The sequence below is a fragment of the Psittacula echo genome (genome assembly GCF_963264785.1).
Source record: "Psittacula echo genome assembly, chromosome: 26".
In the NCBI taxonomy this organism is placed as follows: domain Eukaryota; kingdom Metazoa; phylum Chordata; class Aves; order Psittaciformes; family Psittacidae; genus Psittacula; species Psittacula echo.
Window position 1 is genome coordinate 1,639,616 of NC_137761.1, and position 16,054 is coordinate 1,655,669.

Sequence of the window (16,054 nt, forward strand, 5' to 3'; positions counted from 1 at the left end):
CCGGGGTCTCACCAGGCTCAGTACGGCCGGTTGGCATCTTTGGGCCTCTTGAGCTGCACCTTGAGGCGCTTCATTCCGATCTGGAAGCCGTTCATGGCCTGGATGGCGGCCTGGGCACTCGCCGGGTTGTCAAAGCTCACGAAGCCTGCGGGGATGGGGACAGCGATGGGGACATCGGGGGGGGCAGACAGGGGTGTCCCCAGCCCGGTGCCCCCCCCCAAGTGTCCCCATCCCGGTGTCCCCGTCCAGCACCTCTATCCCTGGTGATCCCAACCCCAAGTGTTCCAGTCCCCATGTCCCCAACCCAGTGTCCCCATCCCGGTGTCCCCATCCCTGGTGTCCCCATCCCAGAATCCCTCTCCCAGTGTCGCCATCCTGGTCTCCCCATTCCAATATCCCCATCTTTGGTGTTCCCATCCCCAAGTGTCTCAATCCTTGTGTCCCCATCCCAACACTCCTATCCCTAGTGCTACCATCATCATATCCCCAACCCCTTGTCCCCATCCCCAGTGTCCTCATCCCAGTGCTCCTATCCCATGTGTTCCTGTCATCATATCCCCATCCCCATGTCCCCGTCCCTGTGTCCCTATCCCCAGTGTCCCCATCCCAATGCTCCTATCCCAATGCTCCTATCCCATTGTGTTCCCATCATCATATCCCCATCCCCATGTCCCCATCCCCAGTGTCCTCATCCCAATGCTCCTCTCCCATGTGTTCCCATCATCACATCCCCATCCCCATGTCCCCATCCCAATGCTCCTACCCCATGTGTTCCCATCATCACATCCCCATCCCCATGTCCCCATCCCAATGCTCCTCTCCCATGTGTTCCCATCATCACATCCCCATCCCCATGTCCCCATCCCAATGCTCCTCTCCCATGTGTTCCCATCATCACATCCCCATCCCCATGTCCCCATCCCAATGCTCCTCTCCCATGTGTTCCCATCATCACATCCCCATCCCCATGTCCCCATCCCAATGCTCCTCTCCCATGTGTTCCCATCATCACATCCCCATCCCCAGTGTCCCCATCCCAATGCTTCTCTCCCATGTGTTCCCATCATCACATCCCCATCCCCAGTGTCCCCATCCCAATGCTCCTCTCCCATGTGTTCCCATCATCACATCCCCATCCCCATGTCCCCATCCCAATGCTCCTATCCCATGTGTTCCCATCATCACATCCCTCTGTCCCCCTCCCCGCGTCCCCCTCCCGCCGTCCCGGTGTCCCCACCGAAGCACTTGCTCTGGTTGGTGGCGCGGTCCACGAAGACCTTGGCGGAGATGACGTTGCCGAAGGGCAGGAACATCTGCAGGATCTCGGTGTCGGCGAACTCCTGGGGCAGGTGGTAGATGAAGATGTTACAGCCCTCGGGGCCTGCGGAGGGAGCGGCGTCACGGCGGGCACGGGGGCTGCGGACCCCCCCCGCTGGGGCACCCCAACAGCGCCCCCCCGAGCCCAGCACCCGAGGGGGGGTCCCCGGGGAGGGGGTTTTTGGGGGGGGGGGTGTCCCCGGCTGCCCTCACCTTCTCGCTGCTGCTGCTGCGGGGGGGGCGGGGGAGCGAGCAGGGGCCCCGGGGGGGCGAAGGCCGGGCTCACCAGCCCATAGGCTGCGGGGTAGGCGGCTGCGGGGGGCAGGACCGGTCAGTGCTGACTGTGCCCCCCACTGCCCCTCACTGCTCCTCACTGCCCCCAGTGCCCGCCCCCCACTGCCCCCACTGCCCCCCACTGCTCCTCACTGCCCCCAGTGCCCGCCCCCCACTGCCCCCACTGCTCCTCACTGCCCCCAGTGCCCCCCACTGCTCCTCACTGCCCTCCACTGCTCCTCACTGTCCCCCACTGCTCCTCACTGTCCCCCACTGCTCCTCACTGCCCCCAGTGCCCGCCCCCCACTGCTCCCACTGCCCCCAGTGCCCCCCAGTGCCCTTCAGTGCATTTCAGTGCCATTCAGTGCGCCTCCAGTGCCTCCCAGTACCCACAGTGCCACGCGATGCCCTCTCAGTGCGATCAAGTACCCACCAGTGGCCCCCCTACTGCCCCGCAGTACCCACCAGTGTCATGCAGTGCCCTCTGGTACCCCCCAGTTTCCCCCAGTGCCCTTCCAGTCCCCCCCCACCCACCCACCAGTGCCATTCAGTGCCCTCCCAATGCCTCCCAGTGCCCACCAGTGCCATGCAATGCCCCCCATTGCCCCCCGTTGCCCCGTGGCCGCAGACCTGTGTAGTGCCCCATGCCCGCGTACGCCTGCTGCAGGGGGTCTCCGGGGGCCGCGGGGCTCTGGGCTGGGGGCAGAGGCTCCGTTAGGGGGGGGTCGGGAGGTGAGGAGGGGGCGGGGGGGGGCTGCGGGCACCTGGGAAGGGGGGGACCCCCCCGGCGAACACGGCCTCGGGCGCCGGGGGCCCCGCGGGCTGCGCCGGGACCGGGCTGTAGCCGTTGACGCTGAGCGGGGCCGCGATGGCGGGGACCGGGGTGGCGGCCATGGCCGGGGGCGTGCTGGTACCTGCGGGCACAGCGCGGCCTGACCCCATCATCCTCCCGCGTGTCCCAGCCCCGGGGCCGCCGTGCCCTGACCCAGTGCCCCCATCCCTGGTGCTGCTGGGCCCTGTTCCCATTGTCCCCATCCCCAGCACCGCTGTGCCCTGTTCCCATTGTCCCCATCCCTGTGCCCCCATCCCCAGCACTGCTGTGCCCTGTTCCCATTGTCCCCATCCCTGTGCCCCCATCCCCAGCACCGCTGTGCCCTGTCCCCATTGCCCCCATCCCTGTGCCCCCATCCCCAGCACCGCTGTGCCCTGTTCCCATTGTCCCCATCCCCATCCCCGCTGTGCCCTGTCCCCATTGCCCCCATCCCTGTGCCCCCATCCCCAGCACCGCTGTGCCCTGTCCCCATTGCCCCCATCCCTGTGCCCCCATCCCTGGTGCTGCTGTGCCCTGTCCCCATTGTCCCCATCCCTGTGCCCCCATCCCCAGCACCGCTGTGCCCTGTTCCCATTGTCCCCATCCCCATCCCCGCTGTGCCCTGTTCCCATTGTCCCCATCCCTGTGCTCCCATCCCCAGCACCGCTGTGCCCTGTCCCCATTGCCCCCATCCCTGTGCCCCCATCCCCAGTGCTGCTGTGCCCCTATCCTCGGTGCCCCCATCCCCAGTGCCCCTATCCTCGGTGCCCCCATCCCCAGCACCGCTGTGCCCTGTTCCCATTGCCCTCATCCCCAGTGCCCCCATCCCCAGTGCCCCTATCCTCGGTGCCCCCATCCCTGGTGCTGCTGTGCCCTGTTCCCATTGCCCCCATCCCAAGTGCCACCGTGCCCCAGTGCCCTACAGTGTTCCCCCATCCCTGTCCCCATTGCCCTCATCCCCATCCCTGGTGCCACTTTTATGTCCCCATCTCCAAGTGCCACCCCACCACATTCCCCAGCTCCAGACATCCCTGGGGGAGCCCCACGTCCCATGTCCCCATCCATGGTGTCCCCCGTTGCTGGGACCCCCATGTCCTCATCCCCATCCCTCCCATGCCCAGTGCCACCTACCTGAGGAGGGGGGCAGGGGGGTGGCGATGAGCCCGTTGGGGTTGACTGTGCCCATGTGCTGCATCTGGACGGCCATGGTGGCCATGGGGCTGAGGTAGGCCGAGTGGGCAGCCACCAGGGCCGCCTGCTGCTGCATCAGCTGTGGGGACAGCACCTGGATTGAGGCACCAGCCACCAGGGACCCCCCGGAGCATTGACCCCCAACCCCAGCATGGGACAACCCCATGGGTCCAGTGCCCCATGGGCAACCATCACCCAACAACCCCATCCTGGACCATGGGATCCATCGCCTCCCAGTATCCATCACTCAACAACCCCATCCTCGACCATGGGATCCATCGCCTTCCAATATCCATCACCCAGTAACACCATCCAGGGCCGTGGGATCCATCACCTCCCAGTACCCATCACCCAACAACCCCATCCAGGGCCGTGGGATCCATCGCCTCCCAGTATCCATCACCCAACAACCCCATCCTCGACCATGGGATCCATTACCTCCCAGTATCCAGCACCCAACAACCCCATCCTGGACCACGGGGTCCATCACCTCCCAGTACCCATCACCCAACCACCCCATCCAGGGCGGTGAGGTCCATCTCCTCCCAGTATCCATCATTCCAACATCCATCACCCAATACCACCACCCAGGAACACAGGGTGCATCGCCTCCCAGTACCCATCACGCAACAACTCCATCCTGGACCACTGGATCCATCACCTCCCAGTATCCATCACCCCATCACCCTGTCCATGTCCATGATCAGGGGCTTTATCACCTCCCAGTGCCCACCACCAGACACCCACCGCCCCAATGGTCTCCATGCTGGACCATGGTGGGTCCAACACCCCCCAAGACCCCGTGCCCACCCTACCGCCTGCGTGTAGGCGCTGTAGGCCCCGAACTGGAGGGCGATGGGGCTGAACATGCCCAGCTGGCTGGCGACCTGCTGCATCCGCCGCAGGCCCCGCTCCTTCTCCGTGTCCGCAAACTTCACCACCAGGCTGGAGGAGGCGCCCTGCGAGGGGACGCGGTGTCAGCCGGTGCGGAGGGGACCGCGACGGCAGCGGGGTGAGAGTTGGGATGGTGATGATGGGGATAATGATGGGGATGATGGTGAGTGGTCAAGGGGATGGTGGTGGGGATGATAATGGTGAAAAGGACGATGATGGAGATGATGATGGTGAATGGGATGGTGGTGAAGGGAATGAGGGTGTTGAGGGTGATGATGGTGAAGGGGATGATGATGCTGGGGATTACAGTGATGGTAATGATGGTGTTGAAGGAGACAACGATGGTGAAGGGGATGGTGGTGTGGGCAGTGGTGAGGCTGCTGCTGGGGATGCTCCTGGGGTGCTGGGTGTTGGGTATTGGGGTGCTGGGTGTTGGGTGCTGTGTATTGGGTGTTGGGGTGCCAGGTATTTGGTGTTTGGGTGCTGGCTGTTGGGGTGCTGGCTGTTGGGCATTGGGTGTTGGGGTGCTGGGTATTGGGGTGCCAGGTATTTGGTGTTGGGGTGCTGGCTGTTGGGTATTGCGTGTTGGGGTGCTGGCTGTTGAGGTGCTGGCTGTTGGGTATTGGGTGTTGGGGTATTGGGTGTTGCGGTGCTGGGTATTGGGTGTTGGGGTGCTGGCTGTTGGGTGTTGGGGTGCTGGGGTGCTGGCTGTTGGGTATTGGGGTGCTGGCTGTTGGGGTGCTGGCTGTTGGGTATTGGGTGTTGGGGTGCTGGCTGTTGGGTGTTGGGGTGCTGGGTGTTGGGTATTGTGTGTTGGGGTGCTGGGTGTTGGGTGTTGGGGTGCTGGGTGTTGGGGTGCTGGGTGTTGGGTATTGTGTGTTGGGGTGCTGGGTGTTGGGTGTTGGGGTGCTGGGTGTTGGGGTGCTGGCTGTTGGGTATTGGGTGTTGGGGTGCTGTGTGTTGGGTATTGGGGTGCTGGCTGTTGGGTATTGGGTGTTGGGGTGCTGGCTGTTGGGTGTTGGGGTGCTGGCTGTTGGGTATTGGGTGTTGAGGTGCTGTGTGTTGGGTGTTGGGGTGCTGTGTGTTGGGTGTTGGGGTGCTGGCTGTTGGGTATTGGGTGTTGAGGTGCTGTGTGTTGGGTGTTGGGGTGCTGTGTGTTGGGTGTTGGGGTGCTGGCTGTTGGGTATTGGGTGTTGGGGTGCTGTGTGTTGGGTGTTGGGGTGCTGTGTGTTGGGTGTTGGGGTGCTGGGTATTGGGTGCCCGGCGCCCGTCTCACCGGCAGGGTGCGGCTCCCGTGCAGCGCGGCGATGGCGGCCTGAGCCTCCGCATGGCTCTGGAACTTGACGAAGGCGCAGCCTGGGGGTGGGGGGGCAGGGGGTCAGCACCCCCAAAAAACAACCCCCCCCCACCATGGGGACCAGGGCATCACCGCCCTGAGCCCCCATCACCCCACGACCCCCCTTGAACCCTCTCCAGCCCCCCCTGGATCCCCTCCTCCACACCCCCCAGGGCCCCCTGAGCCCCCCCCGGCCCTGGGGTGCTCCCCACCTTTGCTGGTGCCGTCGGGGCCGCGCAGCACCGTGCACTCGTCGATGGTGCCGAAGGGCTCGAACATCTTGCGCACGTCCTCGTCCGCCTGCTGCTTGCTCAGCATCCCCACGAAGAGCTTGCGGTCCTCTGCGGGGACGGGGGGGTGGCACGGGGACACCCCCAAACGCACACCCCGCCACGGGCCCCCCCCCACCCCGGGGACACGGGGATGGGCTGGGACCCAGAGATGGGGATGTGGGGATACCGGGATGGGCTGGGACCCCCGGGAATGGGGGAGCCTCACCAAGGCCATGGATGGGGGCACCCCTCTGGGGACAGGCAGACCCCGGGATGGGGACACCCCCGTGGGGATAGGGATGAATGGGGGGGGTCACGGAGGGGTGTCCCCGGGGGGGTGCGGGGTTTGGGGGGGGCGGTACCTCCTCGGCTCTCACTGTCCGCCGGCTTCACCTGGATGGGCCGGTTCATCTGGGGGGGCAGAGTTAGGAGATGGGGACCCCGCACCCCGAACCCCCCGCGGGGTCCCCGGGGTCCGGCCGGACACCCCCACAGGCGGGAGGTGCACGGATCCACCCCCCCCCGCACCCCAAAGATGCTCCCGTCGCTATGGCAACCCCGGCCCTGCATCCCGTTGCCCAGCAACAGCTGCCGCGGAGACCGCCATGGGGGGGGCCTGAGGGGCCCAAATGATGCGCTAATGAGCACCCGGCTCCCCCCCACCTCTAATTAGGGGGGGATGAACCCACCCCCCGCCCCCCCCCCCCAGCCCCGTAACCCCAGGAGACCGGGGGGGTGGGGGTGGGGGCAGATGCCCGGTAACCATGGCAACGGCAGAATATGCTCCATGGCAACCGCCCACTCATCCCCAATTTACCCATCCCCGTTGCCCGGCAACGCCGCTGACATCATCAGCGCTCGCTATAAACAATGACGGGGATGGGGGGGGCGAACGGGGGGGGGATGGAGTTTGGGGGGGAGGGGAGGGACCCCCCCCGACCTGCCATGACCCCGCCCCTCCCCCCCCCGGGATGCAGTCGGGATTTGGGGGGGGGGGCGGGATGTGGGGGTTGATGGGGGGGGAATATGGAGGGAACATACTGGGGGCAATGTGGGGAGAGGGAATAAGGGGTGGAATATGGGGGGGGCGATTTCAGCCCCGCTGACCCCAGGCGGCCCCTTTCCCCCTCCGAAAGCGAAGGTGGCTCCAAAACCCCCCCGCCCCTTGCTGCAGATGGTGCTGGAAATGCCCCCCCGGGGCTGGGGGGGGCACTAATCCCCCCCTAATCCCGCCTGGGCCGGGATCAGCCCCGAGCGGGCCGCGGGGGCCGCGCACACACACGGAGGGGGGGGCACCAGGCACCCAACACCCAAATTACCCCGGGATCACCCCAGCATCACCCCCCCCCCCCGCGGCCTGGGGGTGCGGGGGGGTCGCACTCGCACCCCCCCATCCCGATGCGGTGGGGGGGGAAGCCGTTGGGGCCGCCCCTAATCCCCCCATCGTGTGTGTGTCCCCCCCCTCAGCAAATCCCCCCCCGGGATTTACAGCTCCCAAATCCCTGGATTATCCCAGCGAAGCCAAATCCCCCCCCGGGGCTGGCGGGCATGGACCCCCCCTGCTCCATGCACAGGACCCGGGTCCCCCCCCCTCCATGAGGCCTCTGTTGTGTGGGGGGAGCTGGCTGTTGGGACCCCCCCATCACCCAGCTGCAGTGGAGGGCGGGGGGCACCCAAACACCCGGGGTATCCCCCCCCCCCCCGCTTTGTTATCTCAGCCTGCCTGGTGCCCCCTTAGTGCCAGGCCTGGGTTAGCACCCGCCCCTGTTTATAACCCCCCCGGCTGATGTTTGGAGGTGCCCCCCCCTCCAAAGGTGGGGTTCCAGGTGCTCCCCACGGTGGGTGATAGGAGCCCCTTGGGGGGGGGGGATGTCACAGGGTAGGGGGGTCTCGGTATCCCAGGGGTGTTCCCGGTGTCCTGGGGGGGTGTTCCCGGTGTTTGGGGGAGTCCCCGCGCCCCCACTCACCCCCGGGAGGGTTTTCTGCTCGTGCAGAGCACTCTGCGCCTTCAGGGCCGACTCTCGGGCACAGTAGGTCAGGAAAGCGCATCCTGAGGGGGGGGCGGAATGGGATGGGGGCGATGGAGGTGGTGCGGGACCCCCACACCCAGCACCCAGATCCCCCAAAGCACCTACAACTCCCCCCCCCCCATAGCATCCACAATGCTCATTTTGGGGCCAGGCACCCCAAAACTCCGGTTCCACTGCCTGGGTGCCCATCACCCGGCCTCAGGCCTGCGCTGGCCTTGGCCTCCCTACGCCTGTTCTGGGTGCTGGGGTTGGGGGGGGGTTTCCCCCGGTGGGTTGCACAGAGCCCCCAGCACCCTGTGGCTGTGGCACCATCACTGCCACAGCGCCCCCCCATCACCCAGCACCACAACCACCCACCCTGCGCCGGCACCGCTGCTCCCAACACCCCCCAGCACCCACACAACACCCCCAGAGCACCCACGCAACACCCGGCCGCAACCCCTCCACCCAACACCCGCACGGCTTCTGCTGCCACAACAGCCCCAGCACCCACAGCCACGCAAATGCCATGTCCACCCTGATGCACCCAACACCTCTGTACACCCTGACAGCCAGCTCAGGTGTACCCCGGGCCTGCGGCTGTACATGGGGTTGTACCCTGGGCCTGCGGCTGTAGGAGCTGAGCGTGATGCTCAGCGTCTCCTGAGCGTGTACTTGGGGCTCTGCTGGGTACCGGGGCTGGATGTAGGGCTGTAATTGGGCTGTTCCCAGTGCTGGGGCTGTTCCTGGTGCTGGGGGTTGGAGGCTCGATGTGGAGCTGTTCCTGGTGCTGGGGGTTGTTCCTGGCTCTATGTGGGGCTGTAGGTTGAGCTGTTGCAGGTTCCAGCTGCCATATGTGGGGCTGTGTCTGGGGCTCTCTATGGGGCTGTTCCTAACGCTGGGGCTGTTGTCGGTACGGGGAGCTGTTCCCGAGGCCGTTTCCGGTACCAGGAGCTGTTGTCGGTACCGAGGGCCCTACGTGAGGCTGTTCCCTACGCTGGGGCTGCTCCCAGTACCGGGAGCTGTTCCTGGTGCCATTCCCGGGGCCTGTACCCAGCTCTCCATTACCCAGGGCCGCGCCGATGCTCGATGCCGATGCTCGGTGCCGGTATCTCCCGTTCCCGGTCCCCATTCCCGGTTACCTTTGTGCATCCCGGTGTACTTGTCCTTGATGACGGTCAGCTCGTAGATCTTCCCGAACTGCTCGAAGATCGGTTTCAGGTCCTTCTCCTCCAGGTGCCGCGGGATCTGCCCCACGAAGAGTTTGATGGCGTCGGGCTCCTTCATGGGGCCGCCGGGGGGGGGCCGGGCCCCGGGGCGCTCGCTGCGGCTCCCGGGATCGCTCCCGCCGGTGCCCGGTGCCCGGTCGCGGCGCACACAAAGGGACGAGGCGGCCCCGGGGCTCGGCTCGGAGCCGGGGACGGGGCGCGGCGGGGCGGGGGCAGCGCTGCCCGGGGGGCGGGTCCCGGCGGAGCGTCCCGGGCGGCGGCACCGAGCCCGGCACCGGGGAGGGGGAACAGCGCCCGCCCCGCCGGCACCACCGGGGGATGCTCGGTACCGGCGAGGGGGGCGGTCAGCGCCCGGCACGGCCCATGGCGACCCCGAGCCCGCCGCGCCCCGGCCCCGGCGGGTCCCGGCCCGGCTCCCTCCGCTTTTCTTCCCCGGTCGGAGCCTCCTTGCTCGGCGCTGATGTCAGAGCGGCAGCGGGACCCGTTACCGGGCAACGGAACCGGCCACCGGGCGCTGCGGATCGGCCACCGAGCACGGAGAATGGGCACCGGGATCAGCTACCGGGCACCGGGAATGGACCTCAGCGACCGGGACCCGCTGCTGGGCACCGGGAACGGGCACCGGGAACCGGCACCGCCTCGCCCCGGGGCTGGGCGCGGGTGGAGGTTGGGGGGGGGGGGGAGGGAGGTGGGCGAGTGCGGGGGGGGGGTTGCGTGCGCGGCGCTGCGCGTGCGTGCTCGTGCCCGCCGTGCGCGCACACGCGTGCCGGGGGGTCGGCCCCCGCGTGCACACACAGGGAGGGGGCGTGGCCTCAGGTGGCCCCGCCCACGGCGCTGTCCTCGGTGCTGAGCGCAAACGCCCCCTCCCCCCCCCCCGTTGCCATAGCGACCGGGCCGCTCCGCCAAGATGGCGCCGCCGCCGTTGCCGCCGCCACCGCGGCCCCACCAGGTACCGGCGGGGGCTGAGGGGGAGCGGAGGGGTTCCGGGGGTCCCGTCCGGGGCACCCCATTCGTAACCGCGTCCCCCCGCAGCCCTCGCTCCGCCTGAGCGCCGAGCGGTACCTGCGGGCACACCCGGCTGTGGCGCTGCTGCTGAGGGGCTTCCTCAGGTGAGACACGGCCCCCCCCCCCCAAAAACTGCACCAGAACACCGGGATCAGTGTGGAAAATCCCAATCGTTACCCGATAAAACCGCTTTCCATGTGGGAAACACCACCAAAACGGACCCTTTTCCCCCCCAAAACCCACTCTGATCCCCCCCTTCCCCTGCAGGGAGCTGCTGCTCCAGCGGCCGGATGATGTCCTGGGGTTTGCTGCAGGTGAGGGGGGACAGGGGGTACCGGGGAGCCCCCCTGGGCCGGGGGGGGACTCCACAGTGGTGGAAAGCAGCGAGGGGGTCCCACAGTGGTGGGACGGTCCCAACGGAGCAAAGGGGGCACCCCACAATAGTGGGGAGCAGTAAAAAGGGTCCCCATGGGATAAGGGGGCAGTGGGGGGGGGGGGCTGTACCCCCGCTCACCCCCTGCCCCCCCCCCCCCCAGCGTATTTCACACATCCGGAGCTGCCAGGACGGATCCAGGAGGAGCTGGGGAGGGCCCGGGGAGCATCGCCCTGAGCCCCCCCCCGCCCCGGCTCAGAGCAGCTCCTCCCTGTGTGCCGCCAGGCGCGCCTGGTGCTGCGCCAGCCACTGCTTGTAGCGCTTGGTCTTGGGCCGCATGAACTGCACCACCGCCATGGGCACCCGCACCGTGTCCAGCCCGTTCACCTGCGGCACCGCAACGGCACGGGGGTCACGGCACGGACACTGCCGGGAGCGGGGAGCAGCGGCTGTGCCCCCCACTCCCAGCTGCAATCCCTTCTCCTCTTCCGTGTGACCATGGGAGCTCCATCCCGAAACCACAGTGGGGGCCGGTTGTTGGGAAGCGGGAGGGAAGCACAGGGAATGAGCAGGATTGAAATGGGATGGAAGCCAGGAGGAAGCGGATTGGAACCAGGTTGTCCTCGCCCTTCCCCACACCCAGAAGTGAAGCAGGAAGCTGGACCCTGGCACTCGGCAATGATGACCTGGATTTGGAGCCACTGGGGTAATTCAGAGCACTCTCCACTCCCTGGGGGGGCCAGGAAGGATGGCAGACAAATGGCACAATGCACAAGGTGTCTGCCCATATGGGGTGTGGGGATTGGGGTGTTTTCACTGGTTTTGGGGAATTTCTCTGGTTTTGCAGTGTTCTTAACACAGTCATTCTCTTCCTCACACCAGAGGCTCCAGGTTCCTTGGATTTGGGTGGGAGCGCTGGCATGGGGAGGGGTTGAGGGATGCTGAGGGGCCCAAATGGGGCACAGGGCTGTGGTGCTGAGCTGGGAACATGATGGGGGGGACACAGAGGGGACCAGCTCACCGTCACATCGCACCAGTACTCGCCCCACCGGGTGATGGGCTCCTCCGGCAGCTTCAGTGCATGGGGCGGCACGAAAACCCGCAGCTGAGGAGGGAGAGGAGACCCTGAGGAGCAGCCAGAGCACAGGGGAACCCTTCCCAGACCCCACAACCAACTCACCCAGCGAGCCGCCAGCACGGAGCCGGCTCCAGGCAGCGGTGCCAAGAAGCACTCACGTTTTTGAGGAAGTGCCGAGCCACGATCTCGTTGTTGAGCTCCCACTTGACGTTGTTCTTCATGCCCACCTCGAGGCGGCAGTTCTTGAGGAACTTGAGGGTCTGTCAGAGCATGGGGAAGGGGTTGGGGGGCAGGAGGAAGGGGTCAGGGAGCAGGAACAGGGCTCAGAGGAGCCGGTGCCGTCGCACTCACCCTCTCCCCGCTCTGGGTTTGTTGCACTTCCAGGTTCCCTTCCTGGTGCAGCTGCAAGGGGAAAGGGAGGACTGAGGATGCTGCCGGCACGGACCCGGTTCTCCCAGCACCATGAAGCCTCCCACCAGGCCCCGGTGCCATCGAACCTTCTCCTCCTCAAACATCTTCCTGTTCTCCGGCGACGCGTACACGGCCAGTCCCTGCGGCAGCAGCTTGTTCCGACCCAGGTGCTTCTTCACACTGACCAGGTCCCCCCGGTTGCCCAGGCCTGCAGGACGGGGTGGGATGGAGCAGGGCAGCCCCCCAGCCCCCTGCAGCCCCCCTTAACCCCTCCACATCCCCCCAGCCCCCCTGCAGCCTCACAGGCCCCCGTGTCCACGTAGAAGGAGTTGAAAATAAAACACCCGAGTCAAAACGCCCCAAACCGCCCATTTTCGGGGCTCTGTAACCCCAAACCCCGGCGCACCGCAGGGACGAACCCCGTCGCCACCGCACGGTGCGAAACGGGCCTCAGGGGGAACGGGATCAACGGGGTCGGGCCGTACCCTCCACGGCGCGGGTGAGGATGAGCTCCAGCTCGCCCTTGGGCTGGTGCTTGGTGTCCTCCACCAGCCGGTACACGCGGTGCCGCCGCAGGTTCGCGCGATGCGGCCGCCCCTCCTTGCTGAGCGGGACCTGCCACCAGCGCTCCACCACCACCGTGCCCTGCGCGGGGCAGGCCGTAAGCACTGCGGCTGCGGGGCCCGCCCCGGCTCTCCCCGCCGCGCCCGGTGCCGCACTCACCCGGCCGTGGCTCAGGCTCAGGGCCCGGCTCGCCGCCCGCACCAAGAGCCCGCAGGCTCCCGCCGCTCCCGGCGCCAACATGGCTGCGCCCGGCCCGCTCCCAGCGCCCCCGAAGGACCCCGCGGCGGTTGCGCGCCTGCGCGGCGGTCGCGGCCGCTGGTCAAGGACCCCACCGGGGAGTGCCTGCCGTGCGCCTGATCCCGATGCGCAACCCCCACACCCCCCCGCCCCGGTACCCCAAACCGGGGACGCCCCCCGGTGCCGGTTGAGCCCCGCGCAGTGCCCAGAGGAGGCGGCCGGGTGCTGCAGAACATTCCTGTTTATTGAACAGGCCCAACAACCGGGCGGCGGGGAAGTGTCCAACGGGGACGAGGGGGAATGGGACCGGTGACGGCTGTGCCAGCACAGCGGCACCGGGAGCTCTCAACATGACGCTGCCATCCCCTGTGCAGGGCAGGGGGGGACGGGAGCAGGTTTGGGCTCACCAGGCTCCGCAGCTCCGCTGGCGCTCACCAGTGGCACCGGGGCTTCCTGCGGTGCCTCCTCTTCCTCCTCCTCCTCCTCTCCATGGCAGAGCTGGGGCATGGCATGGCCCAACCGCACCAGCTCGGAGCCCACATCCAGGGTCTGTATGGAGAAAAGCAGTGGCTCAGGGCGGGCAGGGGGGCCCCGGGCGGAGCGGGACAGGGCCTGGGGCTCACCACACCGCTGTGCATGGCAAAGAGCTGGACGCGGGGCCGTGGGCACGGCGCTGTTGGGCCGTAGCTGGCGATGCGGGCGAGCAGCGGCTCCCACGTGGCGCAGTGCGAGAGCTGTGTGAAGGCGTCGAGTGCTTCCGGCTCCCAATCGGCACCTGCGGGCAGGCGAGGACCTGCGGCTCAGCACTGGGACACACCGGGCCCCCCTGTACCCTGCTCCCCACTCACCAGTGGGCACAACACTGGCCAGGCTGCACTCCACAGCCTGGAAGGGCAGGCTCAGGAAGTCGCTCCTGGCAGGAGGGAAACACTGCATGAGGGTGGCACACGGCAGCAGCGGCACCAGGGCAGGCACAGCACTCACCGCAGGGCACATAGTGCCTGGCGCGGGGCCTCGCCGCTGTCCCCAAAGTCCACGTAGTGCAGGCCCAGGTTGCCGTTGTCCTGCGGGCCCAGCACACGCGCGCGGTACCAGTTGCCATCAGCAGCAAAGGGAGCAGCCACAATGTCACCAGGCTGCACGTCGGAGAGCAGTGCCTGCGGGGACAAGGGGACAGTGGCAGGACACGGGGGCAGGTGATGGGAGGTGGTGGTGGGGGACACGTGGGTCTCACCGTGGTGTTGGGGTGCTGGTAGTACTGGCGCATCTCGGCCATCAGCTTGTCCAGCTGCAGACTGCGCTGCCCCACCAGCTGCATCCAGAACCTGTCGGGGCTTTCGGCAGCTGAGACATAAACCTCAAGGTGCTCGTCAGCATCGAAGGCAAAATCAGGGCTGGGAACTGCGGAAGCGGTGTGGGGAGCACCCTGGGGGTGGCCCCAGCCCCCACACATGGGGACAAACCCCATTGGCATGACCCATGCTTCTCTTACCCTCAAATTTGGGCATGGGGACACTGGGCTCCTCCAGCTCCTCACTCTCAGCCTCCTCCTCCACCACCTCCTCAGAAGGCACCAGGCTGAGCAAATCTTCACTCCAGGGCAAGCCCTCGTGCTCCTCCCTGTGCTCCAGTGCCCCATTGGGCAGTGACTCCGACTCCCGGTGGCTGCCCAGCGGTGCCTTGCGCTGGCACCGCGCCACCGCCGCCTGCGCCAGCTCCGTCCGGAGCACGTTGTCTTCCATCAGCTTCTCCAGGATGAGTTTCTTATGGGCAAAGAGGAGAGGTTGGGGTTCAGGGAGGGGGGAGTTTGGTGCTGCCTGACCCCTCCCCGCTCCTGCTCACCTTGGCAGCCTCCACCTCCTTCCGCGTCCCCGAGAGGTGGATGGCCCTCATGGGGCAGAGGCTGGCGCCGGCCTTGCGCTCACACAGCACCCGCGCCCCCGAGCTGCAGCAGATGCTCCGCACCGTCTCCCCTCCGCGTCCTGCAGGACACAGAGCCCCGGGGACACTGAAGCAGATGGGGCTGCACACAGGAGCCAGTGCTCGCGATGGCGTTGAGACCACTGCAGACGCAGGGCCTGGTGCGCGGGGGGCGGCAGTACCGATAATCCTGCTGACGGCTCTCTGCGGCACACAGAGCTGCTCCGACACCGGCGCGCTCTCCGCCACGATCTGGTGCACGGCGGCTTTCACCCGGCACACTTGGACCGGCGAGCCCGAGATGAGCAGCGCCGCCTCCTCGCCCTCCTCCTCTTCCTCCACGTCGATGCGAGCTCCCGTCTCCTGCCGCAGCTGCGGGCCCCCCCCCCAGCCCGGCTGCCGTTCACTGGGGCTCGCAGTGAGCTGGGCCTGCCCCGGCCACCCCCGGCACCACGCACCTTCCGGATGGTGGCTCCCTTCCGGCCGATGATGGCCTTGACGGCCGAGCGGGGCACCCGCATCTCCACTTCCAGCTCCTCGTCCCCCACAAAGGTCTGACGCCCCTCTGCGGGTACCAACAGCACAAGGGAAGGTGAAGCGGCCCCCCCACAGCGGCTCTGACCCCCCCCGGTGCTGTGGCACCCACCTCGGCTCTCCCGGTACCGGCGGTACAGGATGTAGAGCACGACGGTGCCAGCCGGGAGCCCCAGCAGCACGGCGGCCTTCTGCAGCGGCTGCAGGCTGCTCCAGTAGCCCCGCGCCGCCGCCATCCCCCTGCGGGAGCAGAGGCTCTGCTGGGCCGCAGCGGGGGCAGCTCCCGCCCGGCTCCTGGGGCGGCCTCAGGCCACCTGCGGAGCGGGATCGCGCCGGTGCGGCCGCTGCTGCTGCCAAGGCTCCGGTCCCGGCCCCGGCTCCCCTCGCACCGCCACCGCTGCTGTCGCTTCACGCGCCCGCCGCCGCCAGCACCGCCCCCTCCCGCCGCTGATCCAATCACGGCCCGGCTCCTCCCCCTTCCCACCAATCGCTGCCGTAGAGAGGCGGTGGCCAATCCGCGGGCGGGCTCCCACACGAGAGGGTGGGAAGAGAGGGGCGAAGGGGCGGGGCACAGCGCCTGCCTGGGAATAAAACAGCCAA

At 67.3% G+C, this 16,054-nt stretch overlaps 3 protein-coding genes and 1 long non-coding RNA gene across 13 annotated transcripts; 1 reads left to right on the forward strand and 3 right to left on the reverse strand.

Moving 5' to 3' along the window:
* Positions 1-17: 17 nt before the first annotated feature.
* On the reverse strand, positions 18-9,390 carry CELF3 (CUGBP Elav-like family member 3; the record flags this gene model as incomplete). Of its 2 annotated transcripts, XM_080634958.1 has the most annotated exons (12): positions 18-145; positions 1,238-1,432; positions 1,531-1,629; positions 2,221-2,286; positions 2,355-2,504; positions 3,533-3,671; positions 4,408-4,551; positions 5,763-5,842; positions 6,035-6,163; positions 6,457-6,505; positions 8,062-8,144; positions 9,246-9,390. In XM_080634958.1, 12 exons carry the CDS (start codon positions 9,388-9,390, stop codon positions 18-20), a joined length of 1,407 nt encoding a protein of 468 aa, XP_080491084.1. The 2 variants fall into 2 exon arrangements, with proteins under 2 accessions (XP_080491084.1, XP_080491085.1); XM_080634959.1 differs by lacking the exon at positions 2,355-2,504.
* Positions 9,391-10,265: 875 nt separating this feature from the next.
* Positions 10,266-12,290, forward strand: LOC308230361. Its single transcript, XR_013958542.1, has 4 exons — positions 10,266-10,441; positions 10,605-10,651; positions 10,874-11,416; positions 12,173-12,290. It is a non-coding gene; the product is annotated as an uncharacterized lncRNA (long non-coding RNA).
* Positions 10,501-13,112, reverse strand: MRPL9 (mitochondrial ribosomal protein L9). 2 transcript variants are annotated; one of them, XM_080635018.1, is made up of 7 exons: positions 12,923-13,112; positions 12,685-12,844; positions 12,286-12,407; positions 12,140-12,190; positions 11,947-12,048; positions 11,732-11,815; positions 10,501-11,097 (listed from the first exon to the last, which is right to left on the reverse strand). In XM_080635018.1, exons 1-7 carry the CDS (start codon positions 13,001-13,003, stop codon positions 10,966-10,968), a joined length of 732 nt encoding a protein of 243 aa, XP_080491144.1. In that variant the 5' UTR covers positions 13,004-13,112; the 3' UTR covers positions 10,501-10,965. The 2 variants fall into 2 exon arrangements, with proteins under 2 accessions (XP_080491144.1, XP_080491145.1); XM_080635019.1 differs by lacking the exon at positions 12,286-12,407.
* Positions 13,113-13,231: 119 nt separating this feature from the next.
* Positions 13,232-15,823, reverse strand: TDRKH (tudor and KH domain containing). 8 transcript variants are annotated; one of them, XM_080635039.1, is made up of 10 exons: positions 15,567-15,823; positions 15,379-15,485; positions 15,103-15,292; positions 14,843-14,982; positions 14,493-14,763; positions 14,235-14,401; positions 13,985-14,157; positions 13,849-13,913; positions 13,624-13,775; positions 13,232-13,549 (listed from the first exon to the last, which is right to left on the reverse strand). In XM_080635039.1, exons 1-10 carry the CDS (start codon positions 15,688-15,690, stop codon positions 13,346-13,348), a joined length of 1,593 nt encoding a protein of 530 aa, XP_080491165.1. In that variant the 5' UTR covers positions 15,691-15,823; the 3' UTR covers positions 13,232-13,345. The 8 variants fall into 8 exon arrangements, with proteins under 8 accessions (XP_080491165.1, XP_080491162.1, XP_080491164.1 ...); XM_080635036.1 differs by having other exon boundaries at positions 13,232-13,913; positions 14,235-14,344; XM_080635038.1 differs by lacking the exon at positions 13,849-13,913 and having other exon boundaries at positions 13,232-13,775.
* Positions 15,824-16,054: the final 231 nt, after the last annotated feature.

Excerpts from the sequence above, each read along its gene's own strand:
- MRPL9 (XM_080635018.1), bottom strand. The coding sequence starts at position 13,003 with ATGTTGGCGCCGGGAGCGGCGGGAGCCTGCGGGCTCTTGGTGCGGGCG. Across the intron at positions 12,191-12,285 it reads AGATGTTTGAGGAGGAGAAG|CTGCACCAGGAAGGGAACCT; the intron begins GTTCGATGGCAC and ends TTCCCCTTGCAG. Across the intron at positions 11,098-11,731 it reads AGTACTGGTGCGATGTGACG|GTGAACGGGCTGGACACGGT; the intron begins GTGAGCTGGTCC and ends GCGGTGCCGCAG.
- TDRKH (XM_080635032.1), bottom strand. The coding sequence starts at position 15,690 with ATGGCGGCGGCGCGGGGCTACTGGAGCAGCCTGCAGCCGCTGCAGAAG. Across the intron at positions 15,486-15,566 it reads CCGGTACCGGGAGAGCCGAG|AGGGGCGTCAGACCTTTGTG; the intron begins GTGGGTGCCACA and ends TGGTACCCGCAG. Across the intron at positions 14,764-14,842 it reads AGGAGGTGGAGGCTGCCAAG|AAACTCATCCTGGAGAAGCT; the intron begins GTGAGCAGGAGC and ends TTTGCCCATAAG.